We start from the raw sequence: 25,130 nt of genomic DNA, 5'->3' as shown, positions 1-25,130 counted from the left end.
TATGATTCCAGTTATCAGTTTAGTCCTCCTTCTCTGCATTCCTAAGCTACTGAACTGCATCAATAGTTTCCGTCATTGTCTAGCCTATTCGGCCCCATGTTAGGAGAAATACTGTATTTAATGGTCATTTAATATTCTTCATCACGCACTACATGTAGAATAAATGCATGCTCCAGTCTTAGAGTCAGTTAGCCTTTCCCCTCATGACTTCTAGTTTATATCAACATGTTCCCTAAACATCAGATACTAGATAGGGTTTAGGTACATGTCGCTCCGACCCTCCAGACTTCAGTCTCTGCTCCTAGCACAGAGTTCATAGCCCCCAGCTTCTCCTAGTAACACGTCATTGCTAGTTTGCGCGCACCATCAGGTTAGAGGCCCCGGCTCCTTAGGTAGCCCCCTCCTATGTTTCCGCCCATTCATGACATATTCTGTTACGTTTGCATCACATGTCTGAGTTACACCTTCTTTTTACTCTTATCTTTCGCGACTGCTACGCGTCACGCCTTCTGCTCCACCCACTGCTACGCCTACTGCAATGTAATGCTATGTGTTTGCGCTATGTATATATGTATCATGTATTGTTATTAAAAGTTAGCGCGCTCATCCCAGACCCAGCCCCAGCAGCTGCTGGGCCCTGTCATCCTATTCCTATGCAGGTTGTCCTGTTCCTGTCCTTTATGCTGTAATAAACCTGCAAAACTCCCACTACCTCGAATCTTGACTCTTATTTATTGAGCTATCTGTTATGATATATGTCTAGTCAAAAATAGGGTATTATTTATTTATTTACCACATAATGGCGCCCGAATAGGGACTTGCCCTTTCCCCACGCGTCGGTGAAGCCACGCCGACCCCCTGACCCTCTGCAGTCGTGACGGAACTCTTCTGCGCAGTGGCAGATATTTCTGCTCAAGTATCCCTCAGGCCCACGGAGGAGACGGAGGAGGCGGTCCAGCATCCAGACGAGACGGTGGAGGAACGCGGCGAGTCCCGACCAGAGCCCAAGCCAAGAGTCCAAGGTCCGAGGTATCCGGAGGTCCACCCGTAACTGAAGTCCGAAGTCCGAAGTTCGTCGTCATCGTCGTAGCAGTCCAGTCCAGTCCGAGGCCTTCCGTTCTTGCTGCCCGGTGAGTACCGTTACTGGGGTGGTATCTAGACAGGGTCAATTTAATTGACTCTGGTCTGTGGGTTGGTGGTACACAGTCCCACAAACGAAGTGTCCACTTCGGTGGATGCGGGTCCTGACGTGTCTCTTTAAGAGACCGGTAAGTTTCGTACTGTTTCAGCAGTGCATCTAGTTTCTGTTCTAGTCAGTTTCTGTTCTCGAGAAAATTCATGTGTTCTGTTCTCAGTATTTCCAGGTAGTATTCTGTTCGAACTGTTATTTTGAATGTTTTTCATGTATTCTAATGTCGTGGTATGAATGGGAAATAAGTATCGTGTTTATTGTGTATTGTATTGTGTCTAGATTACAGTTCAGTCATGCCCATATTTTCCAAGTTACGTCAGTTAAAGACTAGAAAGGGTCTGCTGGAAGCAGCAGTTCCCGTCCCGCCCAGGGACAGTCCAGGTCACTTTATGTATCAGAAACATGGCATAAGCGCCATATTGTATCTAGATTTATGGGTAGAATATACCAAACAGTTAGAAGAAAAGTATAGATGGCCCGTATCGGGTACATGGGATGCCGAGTGCATCATGCGAGTAGAAGAAGCATTATGGAAAAAGAAAGCCAGACAGTCACAGAAAGATGCCATCGAGTTATGGCGCAAAGAAGCTCATAAAAGAACCGAAAAAGAAATCAGAAAGACAGAACTAAGTAGAGAATCCCAAGAACGAGCCCAAGAAAGAGAATTAATCGAGATAGGTGAACGAGTTAGAACTGAGCAATCAGACAGACAGAGGAATGCCCTTACTAAGGGTATGTATCCTCTTCTTGCCGAGGGCTTGCCAAAAGCGACCCCGGAGGCATCCAGTAATTTCCCGCCACCATTAGTTCCGACCAAACTACGTCACAAACCGACCGCAGCTGATATTTTTATTTCGTCCTATCTGGACGACACAGTCCCCGAATATGCAAATCCTGTTCGCGCTCCGCCAGTCCCTGTAAATCAGGTAATTCCTGCTCCTCCAGACACCGGGGTGCCCTTAACAGCCCCCCCGGGTCAGCCCGCCATACAAGTCCAGCCCACGTTACAATTACCGACCCTGCCAGGACGAAAAGCATCAGTTGATGATTCTAGTTTAGGGGCCGCAGGAGGAGGTCTTCCTCAAACCCCGCCGCCATACAAGCGTTTATCAGCACTCGAATTACATGCTCAAGCATCACAGCGTACTCCTAAGAGTACTAAGTCTGTTGCAGAGATCAGGCAAACCCTTGGCGAATGTGTCTATGACCCAGTTCCAGGCGAGTTTAATATGGTTTTATATTCCGTACGCGTAAGGAGAGTGACCGAGTATCTAGTCACCCTGCCGAATATGAAAGAAGATCTAGACAGGATATATCGTTTCATCCGTACAGGGGATGACCCACAAAGTATTAGTGATGCCATGTCTCAAAGGAAAGCCGAGATTCAGCGCATGATATTAAAGTTCTTAATTAACTGTCTAATAAGAGAACAGGATTACCCGTCTAAAGACTCGGAAGAAATGAAAACTCTAACAAAATGGAGTGATAATATAGCCGAAGGAAAGCACAATACCATTGGTGCCATGGAAAGTATGTACAAGAAAATCCGTAGAGAGATAATAAAGATACACGAACAGCGTAAAGCAGCACAAGTAAGCGAGAAAGAAAGTACCTCCGATCCCGAAGAGGAAGACGACGAGAATACCGCCAGAATAGCGTATGTAGGAAAATCTAGATTTCCAGATCGCCATTTACGTCTAGAACACAAGCCAACTTTCCATCATCCAGCACCAGAACAAGGTTCCCTAGAACAAGTATTTCAAGCTACCGATCACATTCTGAAATCACGAATCGGTTATAGTGAGTTAAGTACTATGCATGAACAGGAAGTAGTCCGATCAGCAGTCAGATGGATTACTGATTCTACCACTTTTCCAGACGAAATAGTGGCACAAATGTTTCTGAAAATGCCCCCAGCCGAGCAGCGACTGGTGGGTATGTATATGATTCAGTACCTCATTACTCTGTATGAGGGTCAACATTCTGATCCAGGCCCGTTACATGATATCCTGAACGAGTTACTCCAGTACAGATGGAGAGGTCTAGGTACCGATTTAATTAGTGTCATTCTAGAACAACGCCATAAATATAGAACATTCTTGAACCCGCATTTTGTTCATGTCTCACCCCCAGAAAGTAAATCATTCCACATAGACAGACAGAATCCGTTACGAGAAGTCCACCCAGTCAGAGGAGCGGGTGGCGAAATGCAGCGAGTGTTTGTATACACTCCAATCACAAAGATGGAACTCCTCGAAATGAAGAAATTAATTCCCTGTCATGACAAAGATCCAGCAGGGTTCCATAGAGAATTAAAAGGCATGCTCCGTATGGGAGAATACACTTACCCAGATATCATTAAAATGTTAAAGGTTCTGCTACCCGCAGGGGTGTATGAAAAGCTAAAGGAAAAAGAATGGGAGGTGGGAGAGAAAAAGATAGATTGGGCAGTCCTAGAAGCAGAAGATAAGATACGAGTACCAGGTACTGGTCTTGGAGAGAAATGTAAAGAATTACCAGAATTATTAATTCAAGTTTTACCCAGATTATTAACAACGAGAAAAGAAGACTGGGATGCAATCTCAGCCTGTAAACAGAAACAAGATGAAGATATTAGTGATTTTTATTCTAGGTTTGAAAAATGTTTCAGTATCAACAGTGGCCTCAAGACAAGTAGTGAGTCATACCCTCACCTTTTTGTTACTAAATTAGTCGAGAATTCAAGCCCACAAGTTAAAAACCGAGTTTTGAAAGTCGAAAGCACCTGGCAAGCAAATACTCCGTCCCAGATGCTCCAGATGCTCCAGTACCACCAGAATAGAATCAGGGAAGAGCAAGAACACGAAAGAAAACGTATGAAAGACACGAAAATGAAAGTGCTAGTTGCACAATCTGTTCCCCAAGACAGTCAGAAGAGGGGTCCGAATCAAGTCAGTCATCCTGCAGCTCCCGTTAAAGGGAACTGCAATTATTGTAAACAGCCAGGTCATTTTATAAATGAGTGTGCAGTTCTGAAACATAACATAGCTACTGGTAAGACTAAAGAAAGACCACGTCCGCCTAGACAGGAACAAGTTTCACAGATTCCTCAGCCACAGAATGCACAACAGACAGTTACAGTACCGCAGCCTATTGCTGCAACACAGCATGTTACATCGCAGATGTACCAGTATGCACAGTCTGAGTATCCAGAGTACCAGCCATATTCATGAAACAGCCTAGAGAGGGAGGTAGGCTTGCCTCTCATCGAGATACCTGTAGATCAAGAAGGTCCCTATGTTCACAGTCAAGTATTAGGGAAAGACAGAAAGTTTTTGATTGATACAGGGGCAAGTAGGACCACAATTAGTCATGCCGAAGTTCCAGGGGCTCCGCTCTCAGGCTCAAGAAATGTTTCCCTTGGATTTTCAGGAAAGCCTATCGTTAATGAGATTTCAAAGCCAGTCACTCTAGAAGTAGGTCCATTGTCCCGCACTACTGATCTGTTACTTACTAAGTCATGTCCAGAAAATCTATTAGGCATTAAAACACTGAAAGAGTTAGGTGCAGTTATATGTTGTTCCCCAGAGGGAATACGTCTGTTCCTACGTGACTTTAAGGGTCACTATGTATTACGAGATTTTGATTCCAGACTGTCTAATGTCCCGCAGCATTTATGGGCGCAAGGTCCAACTGATGTAGGTTACATGCAAATCACACCCCATCGTGTGACTCTCAAACCAGGTGTAGTGTTACCACGAATCAGGCAGTATAGATTGCCACCTGAGGCTGTAGCAGCCTTATCCAAAATTATTGACGAGCTCATGGCTCAAGGAGTGGTTGTAGAAACTGACTCCAACGTATGTAATTCTCCGATCATTCCAGTCATGAAACGTACTGATCCAAATGCACCCCCAGTATATCGATTAGTGATTGATTTACGGGAGCTTAACAAATGTATTATTCCGCAGTACCCAGTTGTCCCAGATATCTCTTCCCTATTGACAGCCATTGATTCCGAAGCCATGTTCTTTACAGTAATCGACCTCAAGAACGCATTTTTTAGTGTTCCCATCCATCCAGACAGCCAGTTTCTTTTCGGATTTTGTTTAAATGGAAGGAGCTATATGTTCACACGCGCTCCTCAAGGTTTCACAGAAAGTCCTAGTATTTACAGTCAAGCACTTAAGAGGCAACTAGACAATATTCACATGCCAACTGACACTGCCCTGCTCCAGTATGTCGATGATCTACTGATCACAGCCCGTTCTGAACGTGACTGCGAGCGAGCGTCACTGACGGTTCTGTATTTCCTAGCCGAGATGGGGCACAAGGTGTCCCCTTCGAAGCTTCAATTCTGTGTCCAGCAAGTGGTCTACTTAGGACACTTACTGTCCAAGAGGGGTAGGCAGTTGACACCAGACCGTATCCAGTTAATAGCGAGTCTTCCTCAGCCCAAGACCCAGAAGGAGGTACGTGCCTTTATCGGCCTTACTTCTTATTGCAGACAATGGATTCCTCAGTATGCATTTCTAGCCAAGCCACTGATACAGTTAACGACACAGGAGGCAGCCGTATCGACTGTCCTCCCTTGGACATCTGAACATACACTTAGTTTCAATGAGTTAAAGAAAGCTCTATGCCAAGCTCCAGTTCTAGCGACACCGAACTACAGTAAGCCTTTTACACTTTTCGTTACTGAACGTGAAGGTACAGCATTATCTGTTCTTACACAAGATCAAGCAGGACAATACAAGCCCTGTGCTTATTTTTCGAGCACACTAGATCCAGTCGCCCAGGCTCTGCCTGCGTGCCTCAAGTCAGTTGCAGCCACAGCACTAGCTATCAGACAAAGTGATTCCATAGTTCTAGGACACTCCTTGACAGTACAAGTCCCACACTCCGTGGAAGTTCTTTTAAACCGAACACAAACACAGCACTTGACAATTGCACGTTTAACAGGTTATGAATTGACACTGTTCCAGCCACACATAGAAATTAGACGCTGCAACATCCTGAATCCTGCTACACTGTTACCATCAGTTAATTCAAATCCAGCCACACATGATTGCGTGGAAGTAGTCAACATTACGACAAAGCCAAGACAAGATCTGACAGATATTCCGTTACCAGACCCTGACCTGACACTTTATGTGGATGGTTCATGTATGAGGACTAGTACAGGAGATTTAGTTGCCGCGTATGCAGTGACTACTGACACCGAAGTTATTGAAACACACCGTATTGATACTCTGTCCGCTCAAGCAGCAGAGCTAGTTGCTCTGACACAAGCCTGTATACACGCCAAGAACCTGAAAGTTAATGTTTACACAGATTCACGTTACGCATTTGGAGTTGTACACGACTTTGGAGTGCTCTGGCAGGAGAGAGGTTTCATGACTTCTCATGGAACCAAGATTCAGCATGGTCTCCTTATTCAAGCTCTGTTAGATGCAATACATTTACCGACATCTATCGCTATCATGAAATGCAAAGCACATACGAAAGTTACTGACATTATTTCTCAAGGTAATGATCTAGCAGATCGCACAGCCAAGCTTACAGCACAGACTCTAGACAGTCCAGTTAACATGACACACACTCCAGATCCGACTACATGTATGACCGTTAAGGACCCTACTCAAGATGTCATAGATATCCAGTTACATGCTACTCCCGATGAAATCAAGAAATGGTCTGAACAAGGAGGGGTCCAGACAGATCAAGGATGGTTAACAAAGGGTAGGACCGCATGGTTTCTCCCCGACTCTATGGTTCAAGTCATCATTAATACCGCACATAGTCCAGCACATTTAGGAGAAAAAGCAATGTTAGACAGTATCCAGAACATTTGGTTCAACAAGCATTTACGAGCTGCAGCCAAGCAGAAAGTCCGTACCTGTATGATATGTTGCCAGTTTAATCCAGGTAAAAGTGTCCCGGTGGAACAAGGTGGTTTCCAGCCCCCTGACCACCCTTTTGAAGTCCTCCAGATGGATTATATTCAGATGGAGCGATGTCGAGGTTTCAAGTATGTCCTTGTAGTTGTATGCGCTTTGTCCAGATGGACAGAAGCATATCCAGTCCCAGATTACACAGCCGCGACCACTGCCAAGCAGTTGGTTCGTGAATTCTTCCCTCGATATGGACTCCCTAGAGTCGTATATTCTGATAACGGTCAGCCATTCTCATCTGAACTGATGAAGCACGTTTCCCTGTTGTTGGGGTACCAGTGGAAGTTTCATTGTGTACGCCATCCTGAAGCAGCCGGTCTAGTCGAGAGACATAATCAGACTCTGAAAATTCGAATTGCCAAAATATGTAAAGATAAGGGTGTGGACTGGCTAGTAGCTCTGCCAGTTGCTTTGTTTTATATGCGCATGGTCGCACATTCCAGATCAGGTCTGTCCCCGTATGAGGTCGTATTCGGCCGCCCCCCTAACATGTGGGGTACTCCTAGACCCCGAAGTATTACTGATGTTTCATGTAATATGCTGACAGATTACCTAGCTTCCTTGATGTCTGCCCTCAACTCATGTCGTTCACAGGTTGCCGCCGCATTTCCAGACAATACCGAGGTGGCACCGCATGAAATCGTTCCAGGTTCGATGGTGCTCGTACGCAACTTTGACAGATCAAGTCCGCTGGAGCCACGTTGGAAGGAGCCCCGTCAGGTCCTCCTCACCACCCGTACAGCTGTGAAATTGGAAGGACGCCGCGGCTGGGTGCACCTTTCGCACGTCAAGAAATTCTACGGATTGAAACCGGTCTCTAAGAACATTTCCCAGGATATCAAGACTTGTCAAAACATTGTTCCTAAGGACTGTCCCGCAAATGACATTGACACAACCCCTCCCCTGTTAGAGAAAACTCCGCAGCAGGAGTATAAGTTAAAACTACGGTCTAGTAAAATAAGTCAGTCAGTTTGATTGTCTAAGTCCTCCCCTAGGTGAAACGGTTAGACTGTTTCTGACATGTATAAAATAGACCCCCATAGTGAGAGAGTTAGTCAAAACTCAATCCGATGTATCGTTTTTCTAAGTTTCATATTATTCATCAGCATAATGATTTCCTGCACTAGTTACGCATTTTTCCTGTGTTTTCCAGTTCCTCATGTAAATAAGCATGCTAATGTTACAGCAGAGCACACGTTTAGTGATCTGCCTCCTCACGAATATTCATACCGCCTCGCTATGCGTAATAACTCATTTATCCGCATGTTACATTATTCACACCAGACCAGCAATGCCACTAATTGTTGGGTGTGTGGTCGACTCCCCCCTTTCCAGACACCGAAGGGAGTTCTGCCACTTTTTCCTTATCCATTTTCACATAATGGTTCGTGTGGAGCATGGTCCACGTTAACGTCCTCCTTAACAGATATGTCTTTTCTTAACAGCACATGTTTCCCAGACAAGCAAGGTCTCCCCCACAGAACAGGTTTAGATCTAGAAAATGAAGTGTACAATTTAGGTAACTATTCTTCGAATTTTATGGTCCTGAATGTTCAGTCTGATACTACCCCAGACTCACGTGCTATTTCAGTATTACCAGTCAAAGGCGAATTATGTGTCCGAAATAATGGTTCTGTACACGTAGGACATAGTGATTGTACTACTATTGTCAAGTATAGTGACAGTGGGAAATCTATTTTTAAAGCTTCACGTCATTCTTATTTTGTTTGTGGTCAAACTGCATATGCTCGTCTGCCCCTCGATTGGGAGGGAACCTGTTACATTGCCTTCCTACTGCCACCTGTTTTCCTAGCCCCACCTGACTACCATAGGAATTCCTACCTAGTACATACTAGACACAAGAGAAACCTCCCGATTGTCGATTATACTGAAACTGCTGCAGAGCAATTCATTGATATTGATAAAGGTGTGTTCCCTTATTTAGGTACAGTTGTAAACAGTAAGCTAATCCGTAGGTTAACAAGAACCCTTGAAGCTGTAGTAGATGAGACTGCCTCCGCTCTAGGTAACTTAACCGAAGAGCAATCCTTTATGAGAATTGTCGTGCTCCAGAATCGTCTCGTCCTTGACGTCATACTGGCCGATAGGGGCGGGGCCTGTAGAGTCATCGGATCTAGTTGCTGCATTTTCATTCCAAATAACGCGCCGTCTGTTTATTCAGCTATAACCAGACTCCATAAAATTGCCCATCTGTTACACCAGGATCCAGGCACCTGGACATGGTCCGGTTGGTTCTGGAATATAATTTCCGCATGGGGATGGAAAGTCCTGTCCTTCCTAGGTATTGCAGCAGCGATCATATTCAGCTGCTGCCTCTGTATACAATGTGGCCCTGCGATTTGCGGCATGTGTGCTACCTCTTGTATTCCTAGTCCCAAGCCCCGTTCTAAATCTCGTTCCAAGATAATTCGAGACGAACAAATGATACTGTATGAAATGATAGATGGTATCATGAATATTAATGTTTCCTGATGGAAACGTAGTGACAAGGAGGGAATGTGGAAAAGTAAATTTTGCCATGTTCTGTGTCACTACGTGTCATCCATCATATGTTATGTGTGCATGACCAATATGCATATGTTATTCCCCATGTCCGATTCAAGACGCAATTACAGTTGTGTCCTCCTCTAGTATGCCAGTTTCCAGTCCTCGTGAATACTACGAATATCAGGCCTATGTAAAGTTATGTTGCCACGTTTCTCAGTGTGCACGTTATTCTATTATAAAGTCCCTGTTTCTAGGCCTCAAAAGGGCCTGGACACCAGATTCAGCTCCTGTCTCCTGAAGCCTCGCTGAGGAGCGATACAGCCCCCACCTGTATCCTCGACCCTTCACTTACTTCCTGCCTCGCAGTGCCCGGTGCAGCTTGGCTCAGTCTCTGAGTCTGCCAAGAATATGTTATGATTCCAGTTATCAGTTTAGTCCTCCTTCTCTGCATTCCTAAGCTACTGAACTGCATCAATAGTTTCCGTCATTGTCTAGCCTATTCGGCCCCATGTTAGGAGAAATACTGTATTTAATGGTCATTTAATATTCTTCATCACGCACTACATGTAGAATAAATGCATGCTCCAGTCTTAGAGTCAGTTAGCCTTTCCCCTCATGACTTCTAGTTTATATCAACATGTTCCCTAAACATCAGATACTAGATAGGGTTTAGGTACATGTCGCTCCGACCCTCCAGACTTCAGTCTCTGCTCCTAGCACAGAGTTCATAGCCCCCAGCTTCTCCTAGTAACACGTCATTGCTAGTTTGCGCGCACCATCAGGTTAGAGGCCCCGGCTCCTTAGGTAGCCCCCTCCTATGTTTCCGCCCATTCATGACATATTCTGTTACGTTTGCATCACATGTCTGAGTTACACCTTCTTTTTACTCTTATCTTTCGCGACTGCTACGCGTCACGCCTTCTGCTCCACCCACTGCTACGCCTACTGCAATGTAATGCTATGTGTTTGCGCTATGTATATATGTATCATGTATTGTTATTAAAAGTTAGCGCGCTCATCCCAGACCCAGCCCCAGCAGCTGCTGGGCCCTGTCATCCTATTCCTATGCAGGTTGTCCTGTTCCTGTCCTTTATGCTGTAATAAACCTGCAAAACTCCCACTACCTCGAATCTTGACTCTTATTTATTGAGCTATCTGTTATGATATATGTCTAGTCAAAAATAGGGTATTATTTATTTATTTACCATTTGGGCATCCCCAAACTGAGCAGAACTCAGTGGTGGGTGTTGAAGGCACCCCCTGCACCGTTGTACTCTTGCGTGCTGCGTGAGTGGGTAAGACATGAATTGGGCCAACTGGGCCACAGGAGATTTGCCGGTAATGGTGGTGCAGCCCTTTTGTCTAAATTACTAAAGAGTCAAAGGGAGAACTCTGGAGTATGGCTTAAGTGTTTGCATTCCCTGATGAAGCCCTCAGTGATTGGAGAATAACCCTGAACACATTACACAAAGGAGGGTGGGACAGGGATTCGCATGAAAACTACTAGAGCACGGACCTCAAGGGGGATAGTGTTGCTGCTTCTAAATGTAGTACTTTGTTGCATGTGTAGAGATAGAAATGAAATACTACTTTTCTTATAAAAGCAAGTATTTGGCTTTACGTTGATTTATTGTTCATACTATTTGCACTTTGAGTTATGAGTTATGTTCACTGACCTGTATTTACATCACCCAAAGCTCGCCTTGACTGCTTGGCCACAGCTACCACTGAGAGTCGGGTCCAAAAGGGGTACGTGGCCCAGTTGAGCATGTTTCATATTTGGTCGGGCCCGGGGAAATCAGGAGTAAAAGGCCTCAACCACCACGGTTGAGTCCTGTAACCCCTCCATGCCTCATGGTTCTCTGAAAGGGGTTCTGATAATTAATTTCCAACTAATAGTTTGATGAATCAACATTCAAGTTATCTATGTGTCAAATTAAATCAAGTGTTACGTTAAGTAAGTTAGGTAGGTCTGGTATGTGAAGGAGAATAGTTACACCAATCAGTCATGCAGAAAAAAGAGCTTACTGCTTGCAATACATTTCAAGAAGGTGATTTGAATGTGTTGTAAAACTTCAGTTTGAAGAGTCTATTCATAACGTAGACTTACTAAATTTGCAGGACCAAATAGAAATCCACATATTACATTAGAAATAAAATATACCATATAGTTTTGAAAATACACGACCTAGTCAGATGACTCATGTAAAATAAAGTTTGCCCAGAGATAAGCTATTCAGAGCTGAACCATGCCAAGCAAATCCGTTAGCACAGAATGACTAGGGATAGATGCAATTTAGTGTTTTAAAGCTAAATAGCATCCTATTTTGACTGAATAATTTATTCATATTTTTAAAAAAAACAGCCACTCAGCACCGTAAAAAACCTAATGGATGCACAGATAAATCCAAAAGTGCTTCCCTGTGCCCTGCCTCCCCCCACCCCCACACACCCTGGGATGGGAGGTGTGTCTCAGTGGGATCTCTGAGAGAGGCTGTCCTCAAAAACCTCAATAATTATATCTCGCCTTCTAGATGATGCACATTTACAACATATCCTAATTGAGCGTTCGCTGATTTCCATGGTGCAAAAATTGAGGAAATAGTCGCTTCAAGTGTCACAGGTGCAAAATGTACGTCTGCACCAAGGGCCACAACGCATGAAACAATTTTACATTCACAAACGGTGCGAATCACAAAATTCGGCCACTTGCGAGTGCAAAATGGCCTTTCACGATGTATGAAAGACTTTGTAGTCGCAATTTTAGGAAATCTCAAAAATAGCAATTACCTAAAATTGCGACTACAAATAGGCAATCGCAATTTCCAATTCCCTTACCACATGTACCAAACATTTTCTAAATGCAAACTGTGCATTACGGAAAATGCTATTACCATTGCCTCCAAGTTGATGTTAACCATTTGAAAATTTTGAATAATACATTTTTCTAAGTGCCATGTAGTGTGTGCTTTACATGTGCACGATTTTTTGGGTGGTGCTTCAGGGCGACTTAGGTCCCTGCACCCTTGGCTTTGCATTACCTAATTTGCAGTGACCAATTAAGTAATCACAAATTAGCTAATGCAAAACCATTTAAGGCCCATAGGTACGAATGGAGTAATATTACCTAATAGCGATTACCTATTTACCAAATCGATATTAGATAATTTATTAAGAAATCGCAAAATCTTTGGCGGTTCTTTATATACATAGGCAATTACCAAATAGCAATTCAGTAAAAATCTATCTTCTGAAATCACAAAATGCATTTTTGATACATGTGGCATTAGAGGAGGACTAGACACATGTTTGTCATTTCCTTGGGCGCCTGCACTATGTGCTTTACAAGTGTTTCTAGACATGTGTTACTCATCACCTTATGCAATATAGAAGTCCAACAAAACAAACAGAATTGCCAGAGCGATCCTGGGAAAACCTCCATAACATGTACACAAGCTTACCATTGACTAAGATTCCTGTGATGTTATACAACAAAGTTCTACTGTGTTCTGTAAATGTAACTAATATAAAATCACTGTTATTAAGATGCTAACAATGCACAGTATTGTTCTAATGTACGTGTATTTGATGGGGTAATTTTAATAGTTTTCCATTACTTTTCTAGGCAATGGCTGGTACCTAGACAAGGTTATCGTGCAGGACCATATAAAAGATACAGAATACGTTTTCCTTTGCCACAGGTTTGTTTATTTCATCATCATGAAGTAGCTTGTATAAAGCCTGCTGTTGGTGGTCATCTTTGGTTGAGGTGTGAAATGAATAGCCTCACATTAAAATTTCACGTGGTTAAATGGTATAAATTTCACTTTAATCCAATAATTTGTCACAGTAATAGCTGGGATTGGTACAGTGTCACCCTGTGAAAAGCACAGTGTTGGATAATTAAAGGTCTAAATCCTGCAGCAGCTACCGGATTGCTTTGTAATCCTGTATTGAACTCAAATAGTTTCTGTAGCTTCTTACCAGCTTGGGTACCACCCAGTGACCACACTACACATGGAGCTTAGTATTAGATGTCTTTATTATGCTGCATGTAACTGCAAACCTAACATTCTAAAACAAGCATTGCACTCTGACACCTATGTCACAGCTCTACAGAGCCAGTTAGGAGCCACAAGGGTTCCATTGTAAAATTTCGCAAGACACTACAGTTTCTTGAAGGGGACCATGTCTCAGCCGGTGCAATGCAGAACATCAACAAAAGCATATAATCACTTAGCAAAGGAAAACATGTTCAATTTGCTTGAAATTATTATCTTAAACAGAATATAGTAAGTGCTAATTGTTAAGATGTGGAGATGGAGTGCTCTCTGGAGGCATATGTATTCACATGAGGATAGAGCAGTTTTCTGTGTTGATGGGTTTGTTCTTCCAGAGATGGGGGTGATAGAGGGAAGAGGTCTGTCTTTTGTTTCTCTCTTTTCTGCCTCTCTTGGTTCCCTGACTTTTGGGATGTGCTGGGAGAGCTTGGGGAAATTTGGAATGGTAGGAATGGAATCTGGGAATGCATTCCCTGTGTGGAACTTTGTTCAGGGTTCTGCCAGGCGTTGGAGCTGATAGGTAAATACAGTAGTTACTCCTTACCTCGCATCTGGAGCTTCCTTTCAGTGGCGATGAACTGTCAGCTCCGGCATCTTCTGCATCAAGTCATTGGAGGCTTCTGTTGTTCTGGGAGACGATCTTCAGCGGTGATTTCACACGATTCTGTGGCATCCTAAGGAAGGATTACGTGGTACAGTGCAGGTTCCTCTTGTCAGCGTGTGCGCACTGAGTTGGGTGAGTGCACAGTATTTCTGGCCATTGTGCTCCTTTCAACAAGTTTCAGCCTGCTGTAGATAGCATGCACGCACGTCCTCTGTGTTCCATTGAAAGGTTGCCAGGCAAGAGAGTTGAGATTGTAGGGAAATTTGATGCCAATTTGGGTATTGAGGGAAATTTTGCTACAGGACCAGTATATATCGTTAAGGAAGGTGCAAACTTGTTAGGTTGGGATAAGCAAGGAGAGCGTGGGATTGTTTTTGAGCCCAATCGTCTTGACATAGTATTATCTAGACAGAAAACAATTGAGACCGGCGTACACCAATATTTTATTGCCTTCACTTTTTATCTGTACTTTTATCTGTACTGTATCTAAAAAATCTTTCAATAAAATCTTTTGAAATAAAAAAGAAAACAATTGAGGTCTATTTCACTCAGCAATCTCCAAATCTGTCCAGTTCTAGGATAATTTGTCCACTCCTTGGAGTAAACTGGCCTTGGGTGCAGCAGGACCTTTTGCTGCGGTTGGTAACTCACAAAAGTATGGTCTAGTTTAAGTAGACTACATGATTAAGTGGCCTGAGGTGAAGTTTGTGGACAGCGTAAATTGAGACATGATCATAAAATTGTTCGAGGAAGTATTTCATAGGGAAGGATTCCCTGAAGTATTGGTGACTGATAATGGCACCCAATTGGTATCCAGAGAAATTGAACGTTTTCTGCACAAATGTGGCATAAAAACATTCTAACCTCATTGTATCATTCACATAGTAGTGGTTTAGTCGGGTAAGTGAACTGCATCATTAAGGAACAATTACAACTGGTTCTCATTAATGGGTTGCATTAAAAGAAGGCAATTGAAGATATGCTGTGAGCAGTGAGAACAACCCTTCATATCGGCACAGGGATATCTTCCTTCACACTACTGAGGGGTAGGATTGCTGGGTCCAAACTGAGCAAAGATTGGATGTCCAGAAAGGCCATTGATTTGAGAAGATGTCAGAGTAGTAGATGTAAGAACAGCAGCACAGAAGAAATATAGTACCATCAACAATCTGTAGAGAACCGTACCAGTACAAAGTGTGACTTGGGTAAGGATAAAGAAGCCAGGTTTTCTTTGCAATGAGTTGCCATGGCTTCTGCGCCCATTCAGGTGAACGAGGTGAAGGATCATGTGGTGGTATTAGAAAATAGTAAAATGTTGAAGAAGTGTTTAGTCTCTGTGGTGCCGGAATCCAAATCTGAGTTGTAGGCATCAAATGATTACACTCTGATTTTGTTCCAATGAAGAGAGTTTCACCCAAAGTAAAGTTACGTCCAATGAAGTTTAAAGACTACACTATGTATTAGCCACATTTTATTGGGTTCTGTTAGCTTTTAATCCATGGTTGGTGTATTCATTGCCTGTTTTTCCATGTTATTTTTGCTCTTCTCTTTGTATGTTGCATTTCTTCATCTTGTATTTCTTTTCATTTTGGGAAGGAAGGGGTGTGTGTTGGGATGTGCTGGGAGGGGGGGTTGGAATGGTATGCTTGAAATGTGGGTATGCGTTCCCCTGCACAGACTTTGTGCAGGGATCTGTGTCAGTTGCTGCCAGGTGTTGGAGCTGATAGTGCAATAACGTAGTTTTCCCTTACCCTACATCAGTTGATCTTCACCCCGCACCTTTCACAGTCTAGGCAGTAACATCTAGCATTACACCCTCTGCATGAGCTGGTAGCCAAGATTGCCATTCATAATGACTTTGCCTATGATGCAGCTGTTGTTGAAGATAATGCACTGATGTTCCTTCAAAGCTGGGATGATTTGTTCAAACCTTTTCAGGCTTTTGTTGAGATGCACTGAAGAAAGAATTGTGCTTTATATTAGGAGTGATTGTGATGTCTGGGGACTTAGAATGGGGTGCTGCCTCCATCCAGAGTTGAGAGGCCTGGGACTTGGGCAATTGTTCTGAAGTTGAATTGATGAGGGTAGGTTTAACTGCCTTTGGGAAGGATAGGTGGTACCATGCCAAACATTGACAAACAATGCATGCACACACTCTCTAAGTTGGAAATTTAGATGAAGATTTTGACAAAAGCCCATAATGTACCAGGTAAAGGTCGCTATGAAAGCAAGCTTTTGGTTTATACAGATGACAATCCTGCATTGGGTATATTTTTCCGGAAATAATTTAGGTGTATTGAGTAACAGCAGAGCCTGAGGTTGTGTGGACAGGAAGGTACAATCTACCATATTTTGAGAGTCTGAATTTTTGGAGGTCCATAATATAGAAATGTACAGAAAATATTCGACTCTCAGTGAAGCGGATATCTCATCCTGAAGCTTATCCATGACGAGGTTGCAATCACCCGCAGAATAACACCTCTCATTGTGTCTTCAAAAACAGTGTATTCATTTTATCTTGACCTCTTTGTTGGAGCCTAGGCAGCATGTGCATAGATACGAAAATTGACTTTTTCAGTCACTGCTGCAAAAATGTCTGGCATCCACCCATGTTTCTGTCACGGAAGAATAATATGGGATTTTTCTGTAGAATTGCAACCACTCTCAATCCAGTTAAGAATACTACTTGTACAACAAGTTTATACTTCCGTCTCTCAATAAATCCACACTCATTTCCTACCAAATGAGTCTGTGTCTCAACATCTTGCCCACACCCCTTTTCATTATATTGCTTAAACCATAGATAATCCATGTCAAGAATTAGAGTTTAACTTTCATCACCAACGTTTTGAGTCCTACATTCATTGGTGTATATTTTGAACCCTATATCACCATAATGTGAGCCAGAATGACCATCTTGGCAGCAGACAACCCCGACTTCCTACTCCCTACTCCCCATCACTGTATGTCAGGCTCAAAGCAACTCGTAAACCCAATATGAAATGTTCCTTTCACCACAAACCCCAACTAACCATACAAAAGAGTACTTCTGCTTAAACAAATAACTGTACCTTTATTCATGTTAAACTTTGGAACACTCATAATAATCTGGGATATACATAAATATATGAGTTGCAGCATATATCATCACACTTCCTGCATTTGTACAATTGATCGTGTTAACATTCTCTGGGTCTGATCTGTCTCAATCTGATTAATGCAGTAATAACAGTATTGTTCCTGAGAGTCAGATTCCTTCATGGTCCTCTAATTACCCATGTCTCCATTGTAGTGTTGTTCCTCCGGTCTCCAGTTTGTACAGTGCAGTCTTTTAGAGAACCCAGTTTGCTTGGCCCCCACTTTCTTGATGGCAGTCAAATAGATTTTCTTCCATGCCTCTTTTTTTCTTCCTGTCTTAGGTTGTTTGGAAGTGGACTACTACTATCCTGTTCTCACCAACCATCAGTCCAATACCATGCAACTTCTGGCTTCATATTGTATTGCTTTTTTCCATCCCTTTCTGCTTTAACTATAGTAGAAAAAATCATCATAAATGTAAGATGTGCCTTCTGCAGCCACAGTTTCATACAATCAGAGATATGTCTCTGCATTTACACTGCCTGGGTGTAGTCCAGGAATAGAAGCACCTTAGGGTTTCCATTGTTACATCTGTGCCAAGGGCAGTGTCAAGAATGTACTGAAGACTTCACATGCAAAGGAGGGCAAAGAGCTCCTTACTTTGCCATCTAGAATGTTTCTGAATGCTGCAGTACATGCCTGAGCATCTGTGCTGCCTGGAGCCCTTTTGTGTCTCCACACATGGAAGCATGTACTAAGAGTTCCCTGGAGCCTAAAGGGTGGCCACAGGACTTTAGAATCTAGGGTAGAAGAAAGAATGTCAAAATGGGCTTCTTTTTCCCTAAGCCAATGAACTCCATGAAAAGGGGTGTGGACAAGTCTTAATCGTCCCTCACCAAGATGGAGGCCTGTACATGTTATTCCATGTTCCCAATGTAGGATGAAGTCATCATGTTCTTTGGGTTCCTGACCAAGGCATATTTCTCCAGTTTTTTGCCACCTTCTATTCCCCAGTCTGCTTGTTTCTGTCCATCGTAACACTGGGTCTCTATGCAGTGTGCAGATGAAGAATTACCCCATGTGTAACTCCTTTAGTACTGTTGCACCTTTCCTACACAAGCACCAATACGTTGTTTCTTGTATATCATCTGGGACCAGGATCTCCAGACAACCTGTAGCCCAAACACAGGAGTGTTAGGTTTCAATCAAGTCCATTGAGAAACCAAGCTTAATTTCCACAGCCAGTACATCCCTCCACAACTTCAATGCAAGTCTTCCTCCTGAAGCAGCATGCTCTTAGTAAGACATGGGAAGAGAAGAGGAAATGAGAGCTCTCTGGAGCCTACTTCACATAATATTGATCAAGTTAACCTATTTTGTCAATCTGACTCACTAGGTTTGCACTGATACACAGCTTTCAATAGCCTTGGCTCTAAGATTTGGCCTTTATGTCTGGCAATTAAACAGTGAGGATCCAAAGTATCTGTTCCAGCCAATAGGCCCATCAACCCCAACATTCGGGGCTTTGCCTCACCACCACAGTGATCAGTGGAGTAAGGCAGGCCTCTCCTTAGCAAGCTGGCTTTTGATCAGTGTTTTTGTCTTCAGGATTATACACATTAGTGAGTGATCTCATTTTTATCTTTTGATCGGCCTCCTACATCTATTTAGGGCATACTTGCACCTTGCATCATCTCCAGTGGCTTCACTTCCTTCTCGGCTGCAACCCAGCCCTTTTTACATTTGGCAACGGCCATCTAAGATCTTCAAGGACACTTTTCTCAGGTATTCACTGTTCAGTCTGTTTCTCAGCCACCCTCACTACTGGCATAGGACTCTCCTACTGACTGGTCACTATCGCTCCACCATAGTCCTCCTAGTGCCTCCAAGGAGCCAAGCCACTACAATGTGGTCATTATGCTCCACACATGACCTTGAACTTGAGGCATGACATTTTTGTCCCTATTGCTATTTCCATTACTTAATGAATAGTGATATAGCTGAACAATAGCACATTATTAAGCAAAGTGAGGAGAACAAAATAGCAAAACATATCAGTCATGGGTCACTTTATTTCCGGCTGGAAACATCGAAGCTGGACCTTTGTGTCTTAAAATCCTCTGAATACCCATGTGCAGAAAACCGAGAGACACCATTCCTCCTGTATCTGACTTACTATAGTGCATACACCAGTTCAAAACTGGCTGCTCCTCATTGCTATCAGTATCTAACTTGTCCAAAGAATTACTGAGATTCCTAAACAGCTGTGCCAGCTAATGAGAGCAGGAAATCATAAGGCAGGAAACGGTGTCTAAATGCCACTTAGAGGCCAGGACAAGAATAGAAAGCCTGACCTTCCCACTTCCTTAAGTGCATGTGAGATAACGAGAGTAAGCACAGTTGAAGAGTAGCGCACAATATACACAACTTTGGCATGTGGCTACACTGATTTACATCAAAATGGAGTGACTACGTCTTTATGGGGCATCTCTTTTATGTATCCTACTCTAACAACCCTCTTGGTCTGTTATGAGGACTTTTACCCTCTGGGTTTTTCAATGCTGGAATCCATGTCTGATGGAAAGCACTGTATTACTAAAAAAGTGCAGGTATTAGAAGTATTGCCATCACTGTAATATACTTTTGTTAGGGATCTTAGGAGTTCGGTCATGACGAAAGCCAAGTGACCCAGGCTGGAACATGTAGATCAGATCTTTGTTGCGGAGCGCATAATAAAACTCTATCGCATCAATATCCTGTTTTTCACCTTGTGTCGGGGCCCTGAAATTAAAAGCACATGTAGTAAGTTTAGATACCCTTAAAAACTTTAGAACCCCAACTCTTTTACAAAAAGATACCATACAAGCAGCTCCCTCAAATAGATGAGGTTGAGACCGCCCTTGTACAACTTCCGTGTCTCTGGCGAGGACTCGAAGATGAAGCAAGCCACTTAATACATACAAGAAATGCCCCCATGAGGACGTGGTCACTCCATTTTGATGCAAATGGTATATATAGTGGAATCAGACTGAATCCACATACACACTTCTACCTTCCTCTTTGAGATTGAATGCATTGATTTCTGCAATGCACACAGTTGTGGCAAAGGGACAGCACTTGAGGAACAGACATCAGCCCTGTCAAGCTAAAAACCAAGTCTAAAAAACAATTAAACATTATATAATATAGTGGAGAAGACATCTCTGCAGATTTCACCTGACATTTCTGAATAGGATGGGAACGTTTCCAAAGCATTGATTTACTTAGATAGAGTCTGCATATCCCCAAGGAGGACTACAGATGAAGAAAGATGGATTGAACAGCAGCATTCAGGAACATCAGGTATAACAAACCACAGAGGCTTGAACATGCCAAGTTCTGTGTCAGATACACTAGCAAGACCACCATTCAAATTTGAGTGATAGCTAAGCCCAATGGTACTGATACTACTAATTTGCACACTAACAGATTTGGAAGCCCAAACAAACACCCATAACAGATGCTTACATCCACCCCTTTCTTTATAGCATGATAGGTAATACTCAAAAACAGAAGGCAAAAGTTAAGTTGCGCATGCAGTAACACTAACATGGAAGCACACACCTATTTATCATAAGAAAAACACAAAAGACACGGCACTCCTCTTTTTTTTTTCTATAATTTCAGCCTTCAGCCTGCCCAGTCGCTCAGGAGCACAGAGCAGGGTGGAAAACGAACGACAAAGAAGCCTTTCTGAATCCCTGCATTTAAACAATGTTTTAATAGTCTGCAGCAGGACGCCGATAGGTTGCCCCATATTTGTTCCTGCAACTTGCGTTACTAAGCATGCATGTGTGGTGCCTCCAGAATTGAACAGTGGCATCTTTCAGGTCTTTTTCCAACAGGGCCACCTCATTCCGTCCCTTGTTGCATTCTCAGTAAGTCCAGATGGTCTCTAGACTGGCTCCAGAGATACTCAAGTATTGAAACAGAACTACTGTGAGTTAAACTATCTGTGAAATCGTACCACTGTGTAGCAAACCAAGAAGGTGGGCAGACATATTGCACTCTGTTTTTCTAAACTACGAGGTGGAATGAATGTCCAAGAATGCACGTGCAATCTGTGACTTATCTAATTTCAAATGAAATTCTCCCTGCTGACTCTGGAAACTGGTGAGATAAAAGACAGCCAGTGATTGATTGTAAGTATACTCTGGTTTTAACATATATAAAAATCTAGGTGCAGCTTCAGGCTTTAAGGCAAAGAAAGCCACACCCCACAATTTAAGCCACCAGAAATGGCCCAATAATTTGGTTTGGAATGTCTTCAAACTCGTAAATAGACATTGTTTGGATAGCAAAGTTCTACTTACCGTCTTGTAGGCAGGTAGTGGAAAAAGTTTTGTCTCTATATTTATTTTTTCATGTCCTTTTCCTTGTGAAACTCCTACATTTAGCAGTTAGTTGCATTAAATGGTGATGTCTGCTGTTACAGGTACATACCAGCTCATCACCACACTCGCCCGAGACCCACCACCCGAGCCCTCCGAGACCAACGCATCAGTCCACAACTTCATACAATGGATCAACGACTGCGCCAACACCCTCGCCCCGATCAGGAAACCCTCCTACTGGCACACCAACACGAGAGCCATCTGGTTCAACGCTGACCTTCAGAACTCCAAGCACATATGCAGAAGACTCGAGAAGCAGTGGAGCAATGACCAGACAACAACACAGCCCTCATAAACGCCAAACGCAAACATCACCAACTCATCCGAGCCGCCAAAGGACCTCCTTCAAGGAACGCATCAACAACAACGCACACAACAGCAAAGAGCTCTTCAACATCATGAAAGAACTCGCCACCCCCAGCTCCAGCTCCAATGACGTACCCCCGTAACAAGAACTCTGTGACTCCCTGACTACCTTCTTCCACCGTAAGACCACGCACGCAACCTGTGGTTCATCCTGGACTCAACGCTCTCCATGACCCAGCAAGTCAACACTGTCTCTTCCTCCTGCTTCAACACACTCTGCATGCTCCGCAAGATCTACAGATGGATCCCCACCGAAATCAGAAAAACGGTCACCCAAGCACACAATTCAGCAGCAGGCTGGACTACGGCAACGCCATCTATGCAGGAACCAAGGCTACACTCCAGAAGAGACTCCAACGCATACAGAATGCCTCCGCACATCTTATTCTCGGACTCCCTTATCCACAACCACATCACCACCCACCTGAGAGATCTACACTGGCTCCCAGTCAACAAGAGGATCACCTTCAAGCTCCTCACCCACATTCACAAAGCTCTCCACAACTCCAGTCAAGGCAAGTCAGATACACACCAAGATAAACTATGCTCACCCTCTGGTAGGTTGGTGGAAACCTAACAGGTTTATCATTAGAGGCAATGTATAGGCCCTTGTGCAACACACTCACACAGCAACACAATGATTATACCACAAAAGAGACTCCACAAAAGTTTATAAAAATATATCTCTATATTATACATCCCAATGTATCATACCATTAGTACAAGTAATGCAAGTTTATTTTGTGAAAAGCACATGAATCACAATATGTACCCATAGGGACCAGAAATGATTGTCCTTCTACACCCCGAACCGCCAGCTTCGCTCCGCCGACCTCGCCTTCGCCATTGTCCCACGCGCCGGCCGAACGACCACTGGAGGCAGATCATTCGTCCACCTCATGGCCAAGACATGGAACACCCTTTCCGCCCATCTGCATCTGACCCAGGACCTGCTGACCTTCAGGGGACTTCTCAAGACCTGGCTGTTCGACCAGTAGCTGCTAACCATCCCCCCACCCCTCAGTTCCTTGAGACCCTCATGGGTGAGTAGGGCACTCTACAAATGATTGATTGATTGATTGATTGTATTGATTTTGTGCTGGAGTCACACAGGCTGATGAGAGAATGCTAAATACATTTATAGTTTAGGACAAAGAATGTGGAGAGTTATATAGTACACACAAGAAGGGGCGGGGAGACTAAAATTCTAATACACGTACAGTTAAACAACACGAGACAGGCAAAACCAATCTGTTTTGAAAACTGCCCTCACTCACACACAAAAGTGTGTGTCTGCTTACAAAACGCCCTGCCATAACCACTCTCAGGGCGGAGCATAAGGGAGGGGGGGAAAAAACAAGAAAGGACAAAAAGACAAAACACAACACAAATGTAACAAACACAGTGAGAGATCAGTGAATATCACCCTGTGACTGGGAATGGTGATAGAACAAAGTGCAGCGTTGAAAAAGTGCTTTAAAACTGGCTTGAGGATACCACTTGAGCCTTTATTTGTAGGTTCCGCAACCAGGGTTAAAAACATTAAGGATGGGTCATGTTAGTAGAGAAAATTAGGTTCGCAACACCCCTCCTGGTACTGCTTTGAGCCAACATGTTTCGACTGACTTACTGTGCCACAAAGGTCACCCCTGTCTTCTTCAGGATGTCTATCTCTCCCAGTCACGATACCCACCCAACCTCAGTCCGGTAAATGGGTGGTCAAAAAAAGATTTCTCTAGATCATAAATTGATCATGACGGGATGCACCATACTGAAAGAAAGCCCAATAGATCATATGCTTACTTGTATAATGCTTATTAGTTGACCCCATCCAAGGTATCCAACTATATTGTGTCTGCAATGTCCCCCTTAAAAAATTAGTTCATGGTGCATTTGATTGAATGAACCCATGGGGTGGTTAATGACATTAACCACTTAGAATATTACATGAAATATATTGCTGCATAAGGGGTTACCACACCCCCTCGAAATATACACCTTCCTCCCATACATCACATAAAAAGGCATGCATCTAGACTAAAAAATACAGCCATCTATACCTGACCCAGGGTACTCACCGAGTTCATCAATGATTAAAACTCGAATGGCTTGCGGAAGGAAGGTCTCCAAAGAACACAACCTGTGTTCAAGTCAAAAGAAATTCACACAAATTAAAAATGGAAGAGAAGGACACCCGGTTACCAAGGGTGTTCGAGTTTGAGTCCCCGTTCACGGCCGCACACCAATCCTCCTTACTGTTCCGAAGGAAATCCCCTCCCAATGTGCCTGCTTCCGGATCGCCGTGTAGTGCACAAAACGTCTGGCGGCTCCATTTTTAAAGGGGATAGCCTGGGCACTCCTAGCCTCACTAAGCCGTCATGGTGTAGCGACGTCAAGAGCGTCAGTAGGTCATGACGCAACAGTGTCAAGCCGTCAGCACATCAAGGGCTGATGGGAAATGGAGTCCGTTCCAGAACGTGAACTTCTCTGCCCCAGTTCTTACTGCTCAATCGGAAACCCTCTTCAGACTGACACGCGACCAACGTCCTCCCCGGAGCTTAGAATGGCCTCGGTTTGTGTAACAAACAAGACCCCCTAAAATGGTTGTTTATGGAGAGACGCAGTGACACGTGATATTTTTGGCAAACAACACAAGGATATCCAGGTAAAGGAAGAACATGTCTATTAATCTTTACAGCACAAAGGTGTATGTGCCAATTGCAGGGTAAAGGAAAGAGAGAAGAGAAGGAGGGAGAGCAAATTCAGCCAAACCAGAGATGAGTGACACTCCACCCGGGAGGGGAGAAAGGAAGATAAAGAGCCCATACGATTGTAATACAGGAGCCGGGCTAACTATTTCTCTCCTAACTAATCATCACAGTCCCTCTTGGTGATCACACAAATCCAGACACTCTTAAACCTGTGAGGTAATTCAACAAGCTAGGGGGCAGAAAA

General features: G+C 43.6%; 1 protein-coding gene across 1 annotated transcript in view; it reads left to right on the top strand.

The window, feature by feature from the left end:
* The window catches only part of RP1 (RP1 axonemal microtubule associated), a 1,491,030-nt gene that overhangs the window by 557,891 nt on the left and 908,009 nt on the right, over nucleotides 1–25,130 (top strand). Inside the window, exon 10 of the mRNA XM_078686181.1 lies at nucleotides 13,259–13,334. Coding sequence (XP_078542307.1) covers nucleotides 13,259–13,334 — 76 coding nt within the window. The remainder of the gene's footprint in view (nucleotides 1–13,258; nucleotides 13,335–25,130) is intronic.

This window comes from Lissotriton helveticus, chromosome 4_1 (genome assembly GCF_964261635.1).
Source record: "Lissotriton helveticus chromosome 4_1, aLisHel1.1, whole genome shotgun sequence".
NCBI classification, from domain to species: domain Eukaryota; kingdom Metazoa; phylum Chordata; class Amphibia; order Caudata; family Salamandridae; genus Lissotriton; species Lissotriton helveticus.
This window is presented reverse-complemented; position numbering and strand designations above follow the sequence as displayed.